The sequence below is a fragment of the Verticillium alfalfae genome, genomic scaffold, assembly GCF_000150825.1.
Source record: "Verticillium alfalfae VaMs.102 supercont1.4 genomic scaffold, whole genome shotgun sequence".
Taxonomy (NCBI): Eukaryota; Fungi; Ascomycota; class Sordariomycetes; order Glomerellales; family Plectosphaerellaceae; genus Verticillium; species Verticillium alfalfae.
In genome coordinates, this window is record NW_003315035.1 from 1,191,739 (window position 1) to 1,204,908 (window position 13,170).

Sequence of the window (13,170 nt, forward strand, 5' to 3'; positions counted from 1 at the left end):
GTCACCTCTGGATCTTCACATCCTTGCCCCTACAACCGACCGCTTCTTCTTCGTCTCACCCACCCTCATCTTGCAATCGTCACGTATCATCATCGGGCCCCGTCACCGTTGTAGCCTCTACCATTCCGTGTCTCCTTGTGCCCTGCCTCTTTCTCTCTTCCCCGGCCTCGCATTCGCACCAATGCAGCATGGCTGACTCACCTAATCGGCCCAACTATGGCAGCCTCAGCAATCGCAGCACCGCATCCCGGAGAAGCCGACCTTCGATGCGTGTCACATCGGCTCGCTCATCCGTGGCCTACGATGACTACCCCTCCTACCTGCACCCCCACGCGCTTCGCTCCGTCAGCTCGCGCTTCTCCCTTGGCGATTTTGCCGCCACGAGAAGCGAATTTGACTTTGACGATGATGCGTCCTCCATCTTTGAGAGGGCCACAGTCGCATCCGAGGCTGGTGACGTAGCCGGTGATAAGTTCGTCGGCGTTGGTGGTCTGAACCTGGATCTAGATCAGGCCAACGGGCCTGGTCAGATGGTCATCGAACACAGGGAGGACGACGACGAGGGTGGCCCATCGGGCGACTATTACGACCTTCTCTGTCTGCCTCAAGACCCCTTGCTCACTCCACGCCGCATTCGACGGGCATATTGGACGTTGCTGGCTCTGCTTCTCGACGACACCTACCCAGAGAACTTGAGCCCTGTGGCGACGGCCTATCTGAACGAGGCGCAGTATGCCTTTGAGACGCTCATCGACCCGGCGAGACGGGCCCATTACGATATGACGTCGCGAGCCTGGCTTATCACAGATGACGACTTCCAAAAGGAGAATTCTGAGGAGCTTTACGAAGACGCCCTGGTACACCACCAATGGCTCGCCCAGCGTCGAGACTTGGAATCATCGGCCATCACCCTACGTCTCGATGCTTCTGCTCTGGTCCAAGGTGCGCGCCAACTAGGGAACCGAAATGTTTTCTTACAGCCGCTCGACTTTGCACTCAGCCAGTCAGTGACAACTGCTCTCCCTCACTTCGGCCGCTTCTTGATGAGTCTTGTCGACGACCGACGATTTACATCACACGCGCGAGCCACTGGCGCGCTTACCGAGCTGACGGCAGCCCCGAACGTTTACCTTCCTGCGCCAGAGCTGACCCTGTCGGGCTCAGCTTACGGACTTTTCGATGTGGTAGCCATCCCCACCAGCCTGCCCGACCTAATCTACCCCTTGCACACGCCTCGAACACTAAGCCCCAAGCTCCCACGTCTGGCCACAGGTGCCTTTTTTCCGGGCGTCAACCTCGATTTGCACCAGGACATTCTCCGCCGGACTGCAGATGGTGGTGTTTTGAAGTCGTTTGTTCGGTTCTACTGTGACCCTTTGGGACGAAGGCTAGGCACTTGTCTCTCGCATGAGGTGGCTGTCGGCAAGAAACCTCTGACCATCGAAGTGAATACGCAGTCCTCACGCATAGCCTCCCACACCCTCTCTCAGGCTGCCGCCGGGCTGAGCTATCCAGTGGGGAACGGCCTTGCCTATATCAGTGCCGGCAGCGATGGTTGGCGAGGAGACATGATTGGCACCCTTTCAGCGAACCAGAACCGGGTTGAAGGGGGTGATCCTAGTGTCGGGCTCCCTCTTGTATCAACACCCACACTTGAGCTTGGATTTGCCACGGCTTCTGTGCGGCCCTTGACAGCTCTCGGACGCTATGATCCACAGCTGACCAGTGGAGGTATATACGGACTGGACCACGAAACGGACGGCCCAGAGGACGGGTCCTGGTCTGCACATGCGTCACTGACTTCGAGTACAGCCACGGGATCCCTCCGCTACAGTCGGGATGTCTCTGGCTTGGGCAGCTCGTTTTCCGGTACCGACAGCCGTATCGAGATCGAGCTTGCTTCCAACTCAATGTTCGAGCGGCATCTTGCCGTTCGGACTCTGTGGCGCGTGGGCGTCCATGCTAAGCTTGGACTTGAGGTTGGCGTCGGCAGTCGCGCTTTCCACCTATCGCTGTACTGGTCCCGCCTCAAGCACCGGTTCAGTTTTCCTCTACTTCTTTCATCGCCAGGCACAACGGCATCTGTGGGCGTTGTTTTCTGGGCTGCTTTACTGCCCTTCCTCGCCATGGCCGGCGTGCAGTACGTGTCGGCTAAGCGCCCAGCTTCAAAAGCAGAAGTGTCCGGGACGAACACAACAGAAAGGATTGAATCACGCATGGCGAGGAAACGGGCTGAGGCCGAGGAGGTTGCAGCAGTTCTGACGGGCCCTGTTGAGGCCAAGCAGCAGCGTCGGCGTGAGATAGAGGGTCTCGTGATTCTAGATGCTAAGTATGGCGTCCAGTCTGCGCTGGAGGACGGCAGCGGCAGTCTGTGGAGCGCTGGAAAAGTCGCAAATGTGACAGTCGCGACGGCGGCACTTATTGACAGTCAAGGCCGTCTCGTAATCCCAACAGGCGTGAGGAAGAGCGGAGTGCTTGGGTTCTGGGACCCCGCGCCCGGGACCGCCAAGGTGCTGCAGGTACGGTACGTGTATGGCGGAAAAGAGGGAGTGGTGGATGTCAAGGGGCGGAGGGCGCTGGTGCTTCCGCCTGTGCAGGATGATGTATGAACACGTGTTATGACTTATGTGACAATCGAGAATGTCCAGTATCTTTTCGGAACACAAGAGATGCCGAGACATGACAGTTATATAGAAGCAGAGGCCTCGATACAAATAGAGATGGCCAAGACGCTTACGAGTGTGTACAAAAACTTGTTCAAAGAGTGAGCTGTGTTTGTAGTAAGATACAACTGATGGTTCAGACGGAAAAATGATGCGTATCCAGTCGAATCCCACCGAATGAAGTATTGTCACATCAGCGTTGCTGTCAACCTTGGCTATATCAGTATCGTCGACCCGTCTTTCGAGGCTCCTGCCATTTATGAGCTCAACGCAGTACGGGGCGCCAGCCCTTGCGGCCTACGAAGTCCACGACGCCTCGTCACGGAGAACGTCACTACCGAGACGCCCGTGATGAGACTACGCTCGACTTCGGGTCCGTGGACATAAAAGGGTATGTCAGAATGTCGTCTCCCCCGGGACTGCTCATCTTCTAATTCCAGGAATAGCTTCTTCACCCCACCCCCTCTCCTTTTCTTGACGAAGCCGCTCGCCGCTCGGTCCATGGAGAGGTACCACCTACGTTGGTGGACGCTGCCGATGGTGTTCTTTGCGCCAGGATAGGCGTTCGTGGCGCGGACTTGAGCGTCTTCCAATTCTTCAACCTCCTGGCGCATGGCCTGTGACAGATTGGCCGGGCCCGTCAAGGGTTTCGACTCCTCCTCCGAGACGACTTCCCTTGCATCAAGCACATCATCGTCCAGTTCCTCGTCCTCTTCTTTCTCGGAAGACGACGAATCGATCTCCTCGCTCGTCTCCACGATGACCTCCTGCTTGTGGATCATCCTTCGTCTCCTCCTCTGCGGAGCCGCTCTGCTGGCTGACCTGCTAGCCTTCTCCCTCCCCTCCCTATCTTCCTCCTTCGTCAGCCGCAGATTGAGCGTGTAGCCCCTCGCAGCTTCCCCCCGTGCAGCCGGACCCGAATCTTCCTCTCGGCAAAGGCATCCCGCAGCTTCTCCTGCTCCGTCCTGCCGTCCTCGGCCCCGTCCTCGCTTCGCTCTGAATCAGGATCAATCTCGGGCGCAGACTTGGACCGCCGCCCGAGCACCTCATACGTGCCCGTGTCCCAGACAAGCAGCGACCCGGTGGCCCGCGACGCCGTCTCGACGAGGTGGTTCCACAGACAGTGCACGCGCGTCTCGGTGGCGTTGCGGCCGAGCCGGGCCGAGCCGGGGTCGCCCGGCAGGCCGTACATGACGGCCCAGCTCGCGCTGCTCGCCCCGTTGATCTGCAGCCGCAGGTCGTAGTGCGTGCCCGCGACGGGGTGGTCGTGCTGGTGGACGACAAAGTGCGCGCCGCTCGGGGCCCCGAGGCACGACGTGTAGAGGGCGGCGTACGCCGCCACGGGCAGGCGCGGCGCGGCGCGGGGCCACGGGTCGAGAGCGGCGCCGGCGAGGACGGCGCTGAAATGTGCGGCGTGGTTGGTGATGGTGGCGCTGCCGGATTCGATGGCTGCGGCAGTTGGTGGGGCCGGTTGAGCAGCGTTGTCATCGTCGTCGTCGTCATCGGCTGCCTGGCGGTGCGTTGGTTGGGCGTCGTCGTCGGGGACGTCGAGGGCCCATTCTAGGTTTCGCTTCTTGATGAAGGGATTGGGAATGAGAGCTTGACCTGGGCTGCGTGGGCGTTTGGTGGCCATGTTGGAAGGTGTCAAGACATGCAGAATAGAACTCTGTTCAGTTCAGCGTCAGCCATAGTCCGAGAAAACAGATGCATGAAAAAGCAGCATGTTTTCTGCGCACAACCGTCGTGCCAATTCACGCCTGGCATAGTACAAAGCCGGACGTGTGCAGACAGACCAAGCGTTGCAAGTGTACATAGATGGGTTGCTTATTCATGCGCCACACGTCAGTTACTACAATCGCAGACGTTAGTTCGTTCTATAAGTACGAGATAGGTAGTTCGTTGATCTCTGGAATCATGTTCCTGTCGAATGTCTCGTGCCGTTGCTGGCAGAAATGCATCACGTGGTATGATCGAACTAGACACTGGCACCTGTAGGTAAGCTCTCTCGCTGTCGTGAGCGTTCGCGTGTCACTCGAGACTCCGTACGTAGGTAGGTACATACACACACACACACACACGTACATACACTCCGAATAACCGTTGCTCTTGCCACTAGCATGGATCTAGCACCGATTGCAGTTTTTATCAACAGGCGTGTCAAAATCCCCATGATGACGGTCCACTGTCGTATACGCAGACAAGACTGAACCCAACGTCGCCCTGAAGGCCGAAACCATGTGGAACGACGACAAGCCCTATCACCCGCCATCAATAGCGGCACAGACCAACGATGACCTCTGTCGTGAGCACTGCATTTATCCAGCTATCGGCCATCACCCGCACATCTCGCGCTGCTTTGGCCTCATCCACGACGACGATGATACTGGCGGCGCCATCGCACGAAAAGCTTGACCCTGCGCCCAAGGACAAATCTGTGCACTCCATCGAGGAAAACGCGTCGAGGCCCTTCGTGCGCCAGCGCTTGGAGATGGCTGCTGCCGTATGGACGTAGATGAACCCGATGATGCAATCGACCAGCAGTGACTGTGTGCTTCAAAGGGCAAGCGGGCGAGCAAAGCTGTCTGACAGCCATGTCCCACAATAATAATACGCCAACAAGGGCAAAGTGATTGAAGCAGTATCGCATTGAAGCACAAACGCCCAAGTTGGGGATACGCGGTCGCCGTCGCTATACAGCTGAACCTTCTTCCGTGCTTACCCTGTCCGCCTAACGCCGCGTGTTATCAAAAAACGAACGCCGCGATGTACCACAAATGTACGACCTGTACCTTTTTGTTCCGACCTTGACCTGCTTCGTATACCTACTGCCCGCAACATGTACTATACATGTTCTCAAGTGACACCGGTCCTGGACTTGCGCGTCTCGCTCAAGGCTTCTTCTCTTCAACAAGCGTGGGGGCGATTCGTCTCTTCTTGGGCTGGCTTCCGTCCTTGTCCCCGTCGCTGGCTTCCCGCTTGACACCACTGGGCTGCGTGGCAGCTGTGCTGGGGGTTTCGGGCGGCGTCGTCAGCGGCACCCCTGTAATCTTACCCGAGTTGGTGGCTGTGATACTGGGCATACTACCAACGATCAGGGATGGATTCGTCGTGACTCCTGGTTGCGCCGCAGACGACTGCGTGGCGACGGACGATGTCGAGTTTGACCGAGCGGGTGACTGAGGAGGAGGATTGGCAAAGCCTGCATGGGATGGCGGTGATGGCGCTGTCATTGCGCCCGCCGGAGTCCGCTGCTGTTGTGGCAGACCATTATTGGGGAAAGGTGATGGTGGAGCGAAGACCGAGGTAGGCGTCGGCACGGGTGTGTTCTGGTTCGAGGAAGGAGTGGCGCCGAGCACAGGATTCTTCGCCGTCGGCACCTCGCCCTGATAAACTTGGCCGAGCTCCCCAGGGGAAAAGGAGAGAGTTGAACAAAATCCGTCAGATGAAGTGATGAGCAGCGTCAGACCGTCACTTGACCTACACACTGTTAACATGCAATTTCCACACACAAGGCCTGTCAAGGAGTGCACTCACCAGGCCAAATCTGTGAATGTCGCCAAGTGAAGGTTACTGACGACACAGATGGGCGTCTGTTGCTGTGTATCATAGAGCAGGACGGAGTCTTGTGTGCCGACGGCGTAAATCATACGATAAGGCAGGGCGAAGGCAGCCTTCGGCCCAGGTGCTGCTACAGGGCTTTCTGTGCTCGGCCTGACCTGTGTCGCACTCGACGCCTGCTGTTCTGAGGATGACCCAGGTGGCGGCGGCGGGTCCATGACGGATGACCCGGGAGACTGATTGGAAACGGGCTCTGGCAAAGCTGGAATAGGTTCTTCTGCCGACGACGTGTCAATGGTGATGTTTTTCGTTACTACAGGCGCCGTTCGCATGGTGTAAAAGATGGGTGAGCACTTGACGACCACCGACGGCTTCTTGTGGCCTGGCAGATGGGCAACCGGCGCCTTGTTGATGCCGCCCCTGCTGTAGATGTAGACGGTGTTCGTAACTTCGTAGGTAGATTTGGCGTCAGCGACGTGCTGGCTTTGATACTGCCCTGCGGGCGTCAAGAGCAGGCTGCCGTCGGGAGTGAAGGTCAACCGCCGGAAGAAGGATGTCAGCGTCTCGTTTGCATACAGGCTGGCGTTTCTTGGTACCATGACTCGGGTTCGCAGAGGCATGTGGCTTTGGAGACGGTTCCATCGGCATGACGGCCCGGCAGAGGCATGGACGGTGCGGGGGAGGGGGACCTCCTTGCCGAGGAAGAGAAGGAAGATCGCCGGCTGTGGCTGATGACACTGGGCGGGTTCATAGGAAGCGCAATGGAGGTCGGCGTTCCGGGAGCGGACGGCACGGGTGAGCCAGCAGTGCCATCCACGGCCAGGTAGGTGGAGCGGAAGCCGAACTCAGGAGGCGCCGGACTGCTGGATGATATGCGCCGTGGCGGCAGTTCACTCTTGTTGTGGCTCGCGATCTTGGATGGTTTGTCGTCGTGTGAACCGCTCAAAGTGTACTGTCCGTCTTTCGTTTTGAGAGAATAGACGTGAACGGATCGATCTGACGACTGTGTGGCGACGAACTCGTTCAAGGGGTCCCACGTCACGCCTTGCACGTAGTGGCTATGCTCGGCGATTTGACGGATCAAGACGCCGGAGCTGGCGTTGTAGATGCGCGTGATGTTGTCCATGCTGCCGATGATGAAGTATGTACCATCGGGCGACCATGCCAAGTCGTATATCTCAGAGCCACTCGAGCGGCACATGTGTTTGGTTCGCCATGTCTCCTTGTCTTCGAGGCCCTCGTTGCCGAATGCTGGACCGGTATGGTGCTCGGCGGGCACCCAGAGGATAACATTGCCGTCGTCACCCGCGGATGCGAGCATATCTCCTGGAGAACAGATTGCTTAGCTGGGGGAGGCAGATTGGAGCAAGCTCGGAGCGAAACATACCCTTGGGTGACCATCGTACAACGTTGACTGCCTGTGTGTGCTTGGACAAGGTGGACAGGTACTCGACCTTGCGATCCTCGCCGTTGCCCTCGACTTTCCATATCTAGAAACCCTTGGTCAGTCTCTCTTGTACCATTGAAAGTTGGAATCCGCCTCCTCGTCAATTGCTTGTGCTTATGGCCGACGTACCCTGACGTTGTTGTCCCCTCCAGCCGTAGCCAGCCGCCCCTTGCCTGACTGCTCGAAATGTGCGGAATAGACTGGGGCGTTCTGGTCATGCCAATTGATAATCAGAGGTGTGCTTTTCATCGTGTCGGCAGCGTATGTGGAGGACGGAAGGAGAGATGCATGTGAAGTTTGTGTTGGTGGTACTTGTCGATGGCCGATACGGTTTGGGAGCTCAAACTAGCTGGCCAGGATGGGAGGCGGGGGGGGGGCTAGCTCGGAGGATGTGTTTGTCGAGTCTCGATGGCAGGTTGGTAGAGGTTCTGGTTACAATTTCTAGACGATGCGTCGTAGCTGGCTCTTCGAGCTCAGGGTCTGCTGGGACGGGATTTGTGGCGAGTGTTTCTGTGGCTTGAGGGAGGGAGGTTCGTGCTAACGTTTGGCTGTTGATCGATATGTTTTGACGTGGGGGAGATTGGGAAGTGACAAGGTCTACGACCAGGAGCTCTCTGTGGGAGGAGGTCCACTACAACAAGTATCAGGTAGATTCAGCAGCTGGAAAAGATGTCGTCGATGGAAGAACGATGGCGATAGCAGGGAAAGAAGGTCGTTCAAAGCAGAAGATCGGGAACGGGAATTAGCATAGCAGGCTTGGTTGCTGCTGTGAACAGTAAGGTCAGGCAAAGGTGTAGGCAAGGTAGGCAGGCGATCCAGCCAACTGGAGGTCAAGGTCACGAGCTGCTCCTACCTACACCTACCTAGGTACAGTCTGAGTGGCTACTCCAGGTCCCCAAGCCGAACAGCAGGTACTGTATACGGTCCGATATGGACGGTGTTAGGCACGGTAAAGGTAGCGGGTACCTGTCTGACAGGCTCCAAACAGACGGGCTGTGAGTGGAGGCCGCAGCGGGAGGAGTGGGGACAGTCTGGGACGTGCCTGCCTGACGTGGTCGTGTTACCAGGATGAGACGGAGGGCAGGTGCAGATGAGCAATGGATTGGATCGTGCTCCCTCGCACGTATGGCCGCCTTCCCTCTTCCCAGCTACTGCTCGTGTTGTGCTCGGATCGGATAGGCCCCGCGCCTGGGCATCTCACGAGGGAGCGCGCGAGTGGTCATTTCTCACCTGGTCATCTGCTGCATGGTGCATTATCTCCAGCTGCCTCCCCTGCCTCCCCTTACCGCCCCCCCTACTGCACATCACCTCCTGCCCTGCGTGGACAAAGGTACGACATGGTAAGCCTCCTCGTGCGCCGGCGAATCCTCTGCGGTGAGCCGGTAGCGAGCTGTCTGGGCGCTGCAAAGACCCAGTGCGCGGATGAGATAGCGGCCACACGACCGTCGGTGGTGGGCAGCCTACACGTACTGCACTCTTCGCAGAATCCATACGGGCCTTCATCATTCTGACGTGGAAACCTTGACAGCACTACCCGTCGAGGAGCCCCTCGCGCAAGGAACGCCGAGGCATCCCCTACGATCAACTACCTGCGATCAACTGGGTATCTTGCCTATGTATATGACTGGCTTGCATAACACCTAAGCACTCACACAGCCAGGGTCGAGACTTCGCTGACAGGCTGCTTCTTTCTGTGACAAAGGGCAAGGCAACGAGACCATAAACGAGGCGACCTCATGCGTGAAGAAAAACCTGAAGAAATCAACATTCGCCATGTACAATCTAGTCAAGGAATGCTGCTGTCAATGACGGCAAGCTGCTACTGAATATTCACTTTTCGTCACCCAAAGATCACGCCCCGAAGCTTTTCCTTCTCTCCGCTCTCCTCGCACATGCCCCGGAAGACGCCGTCCCGTCCCTTCTCCCACAGCGCCTTCGGCGACCCAAACTCGACGACCTTGCCCTCGCCCAGTACCAGGATCCGGTCAAAGTCCGCAATCGTGCTGAGGCGGTGCGCAATGACGATGAGCGTCGAGTCCGTAAACTCCTCGCGGATCGACCGCTGGATCAGCGCGTCCGTCGCCATGTCGACCGCCGACGTCGCTTCGTCGAGCACCATGATCTTGGGTCGCGCGACAATGGCGCGGGCGAGACAGAGGAGCTGCCGCTGCCTTGCGAGAGGTTGAGCCGCCTTCCGAGACTGCAGACGACAGGCTGCGGAACGGGTTCGCATTCCTCGCCACGACAGTTGTGGGCGACGAGGCCGGTCCGGAGGGCGTGCCGGGAATCGAAAGACTCGCCTGCGCCGACGAGGTGCACCGCGCTGCAGCGAATCCTCGAGCTCGGCGTCCGAGCGGTCGTTGAAGGGGTCGAGGTTCGTTCGGACCGTGCCCGAGAAGAGGACCGGGTCCTGCGGGATGATGGCGAGGCGAGAGCGGAGCTCCTGCAGCTTGATCTTGGAAATGTCGAGGCCGTCAACGTGGATGCTGCCTGACCGTGCCTCGAGGAAGCGGAACAGCGCCAAGGTGAGAGAGGACTTTCCGGCGCCCGTCCGGCCAATCACGCCGATGCGCTCGTTCTTGTTGACGCTGAATGTCAGGCCCTTGAGGACGGGCGGCAGATCATTGGCGTAGCTGACAACGAGGTCGTTGACCTCGAGACGGCCCTCGGTGGGCCACATGGCCGGGGGCTCTTCGCCACCCTGGTTTTCGGTGGGAAGTTCCGAGTATTCGACAACACGCTCGGCAGCATTCATGTCGAGCTCGATGCTTGCGTAGTTGCGAATCGCCCAAAGGACCGACTCGGAAAAGTCGAGCGCGAAGGACAGGGTGAAGCCAGCGAGCGCAGCGTCCATCTCAGCATCGGCCAGGATCATGGCAGCCACGACGACGGAGAACATGGCACCCACAATGGACATGCGCCAGCCCATCCAGCGGTTGAACAGCCACAGATGCCATGTCGCCATGTCATAGTCGTCAAGCTTGGTGTACAAGGCGTTGATGTAGCTATGCGACTTGTCAAAGCCACGGATAGTAGTCACGCCCGTGAGAGCAGAGCCGAAAAGCTCAAAGATGGGCGACTTGGTTGTGCTTTCAAGGCGCTTGCTGGGACGAGCGGCGTCGAGGTAACGCAGAGCGATTCGAGCGCAGATCAGAAGGAGGATCGTGGCCAGAACAATGATGAGCGGAGATACAAACATGGAAGCAATGCAGATGCCGATAACGCTGAGGGCCGAGTTGAGCGTCAGCGTCAGGTCAATGGCAATGCGGCTATCGATGATGTTGAAGTCGGCGGTGAAACGGTTGAGAATGCGGCCGACGGGCACCGTATCGAGCCATCGAAGCGGCGTTCGCAGGACCGTGTGCGTCATGTTTCGGAACATGTGCCTGCTCGCCTTGAGACTCATAAGGAACAGGTAGAAGAAGCGCATGACACCCAGAGCTACCGTGCCCAAAGAGATGGCAATATAAACAGCAAGGTAATAGTTGAGACTGCGGGCCTGTGTCGTCCGGAAAGGCGTCGAAGCTGTGTGGATTGTGCTGTGCTGGAGAGTCGTGGCATAGATATGGTCATACTCCTCGAGTCCGTGAACATGAGCTTCCGCAGTGTCGCCGGTCCAGACACGAAGCCACCAGGATCGGCCGAGAGTGATGACCTCGAAGGAGACGAAGATGAGCGTAGCCAGGGTCCACCACGACCAGCCACCACTGTCGCGAAGATACGTGGCATAAACGTGCTTCTTGATAGCGCCCTGCTCACGCGTCTCATCCTCGACAAATTGGCGTGCGGATTTGGACGGCACCTTCTTGATGACACCACCGTCAGTGTCTTCGTTTTCGAGTACTTGAATGGCGTCAACGTCAACGTCCGACGCCTGCTCCGAGTTGACGGCTGTGGCTTCGTCGTCGCCGATGTTGTCGGCATGGGACTGCTCATGGCTCTTGATGAGCTGCAGTGTTCCATCCTCGTCCAGTTCAGAGAGAAGCCCATTATGCTGAACCGTACCATCGCCGAGCTCGACGATGTATTTGGTCTTTGACTCGCAGAGAGCAACGTGATGTGTCACGAGGATTCGAGTTCGTCCCTTGCTGAGAGGTCCAGTCAGGCACTTTTCGAAAATGTGACGGCCGACGTGGGCATCAACAGCACTGAAAATGTCGTCAAACACGAGAATACCGGCACGAGAGTAGATCGCCCTAGCCAGTGTAACACGCCATTTTTGGCCGCCGCTGAGGTTGATGCCGTTGGTACCAAGCTCCGTCTTGTCGCCGTCGGTGAACATATCCAGATCCTTAGTCAGTGCACATGCGAAGACAGTATCCTTGTATCGCTTTTCGTCATACGGAAGGCCGAAGAGAACGTTGTCCTTGAGGGAGGCGTTCTCGATCCAGGGAATCTGGCCGACGTATGCAATGCTGTGGGGAAGGAGCCAGTTGCCGGCGTTGGCTTGACTGTCGTTGCGTTCAATTCTGGTTGGCGCCTTGGGGGCATAGATCTTGCCGGAAAGCAAATCGGTCTCGCCCAGGATAGCAGCGAGCAACAGACTCTTTCCAGAACCGGTCTTGCCAGAGATGACCGAAAGCTCACCGGCTGGGAAACTCAAGTTGACATCGCGCAAAATGAAACGATCGGCGTCGTCGGTTTCTTCATCGACAGGCCAAGCAATGTCGGCGTTCTCAAAGGCAATATCGTGGCCCTCTGTGATGGTCTGTGTGATCTCAGGTCCGTTAAGATAGGCTTCAATTCGGAAGATGGAGACTTTGGCATCGACGAGATCTGTAGTCAGCTCGGGAATCAGCGACAGCGCGAGCTCCAGAGATTTAAAGACACCAATGCTGACGAATGCGACAGATGGCGTCAGAGTCTCGTTGATCCAGGCGTAAACGGCAAGAGACGTCGCAGCGAGAAGAACCGGGATGGCGACCCAGGAGCCGAATAGCATCGAGTCGCTTCTGAACACGTCCCAGATGGCGCTGAGCTCTCGCTCTCTCATGGCAAGGATCCGGCCCTCCCACTGTCGCTCCAGTGCGGAGAACTTGATCTGACGCATGCCCTGCAAGCTTTCGTTGACGAGGGTCAGCTTCTGATCCCTAATTTTCATGAGACGGTCCTGCGCGTTGGAGTACACCTTGGTGTAGTAGATGTTGAACGGCAAGATGACGGCCCAAGTGGCGAGACCGGAGAGCAAAGGGATCCAGCCTAGCAGGGAAACGAGGAACCAAATGGCGAAAGCCAGCTTTGTAGCACTTGCAGGGAAAAAGAATTGGAAAGCGGCAAAGTCAGCCACTCGCTTGGTGTCAACACCGATCAGATTAACGACACCCTGCTGAGATTTGAGGGCATCGGCATCCGATTCCTCTTCCTCATCCTGGCCGTCTTTCTTGGTGTCGTCGTCATTGGTGCTGACTTTTAAGGCGTCCGTCTTGCTGGCTTGTTTGACATTTTTGCGACGCATAGCCTTCTCGACAATCAGAGCAGAAAGGAGTCCGCGCAGGGGGATGC

At 57.5% G+C, this 13,170-nt stretch overlaps 4 protein-coding genes across 4 annotated transcripts; 1 reads left to right on the forward strand and 3 right to left on the reverse strand.

The window, feature by feature from the left end:
• Nucleotides 1-188: 188 nt before the first annotated feature.
• On the forward strand, nt 189-2,768 carry VDBG_03795 (conserved hypothetical protein; the record flags this gene model as incomplete). The annotated part of the gene is made up of 2 exons (XM_003005796.1): nt 189-2,519; nt 2,640-2,768. The coding sequence occupies 2 exons, from the start codon at nt 189-191 to the stop codon at nt 2,766-2,768; spliced, it is 2,460 nt and encodes an 819-aa protein (XP_003005842.1).
• Nucleotides 2,769-2,920: 152 nt separating this feature from the next.
• On the reverse strand, nt 2,921-4,296 carry VDBG_03796 (conserved hypothetical protein; the record flags this gene model as incomplete). Its single annotated transcript, XM_003005797.1, has 2 exons — nt 2,921-3,520; nt 3,580-4,296. 2 exons carry the CDS (start codon nt 4,294-4,296, stop codon nt 2,921-2,923), a joined length of 1,317 nt encoding a protein of 438 aa, XP_003005843.1.
• Nucleotides 4,297-5,551: 1,255 nt separating this feature from the next.
• Nucleotides 5,552-7,917, reverse strand: VDBG_03797 (chromatin assembly factor 1 subunit B; the record flags this gene model as incomplete). Its single annotated transcript, XM_003005798.1, has 5 exons — nt 5,552-6,140; nt 6,198-6,717; nt 6,798-7,547; nt 7,609-7,711; nt 7,798-7,917. The coding sequence occupies 5 exons, from the start codon at nt 7,915-7,917 to the stop codon at nt 5,552-5,554; spliced, it is 2,082 nt and encodes a 693-aa protein (XP_003005844.1).
• Nucleotides 7,918-9,508: 1,591 nt separating this feature from the next.
• On the reverse strand, nt 9,509-13,123 carry VDBG_03798 (ATP-dependent bile acid permease; the record flags this gene model as incomplete). The annotated part of the gene is made up of 1 exon (XM_003005799.1): nt 9,509-13,123. The coding sequence occupies one exon, from the start codon at nt 13,121-13,123 to the stop codon at nt 9,509-9,511; it is 3,615 nt and encodes a 1,204-aa protein (XP_003005845.1).
• Between the last annotated feature and the right edge of the window lie 47 nt (nt 13,124-13,170).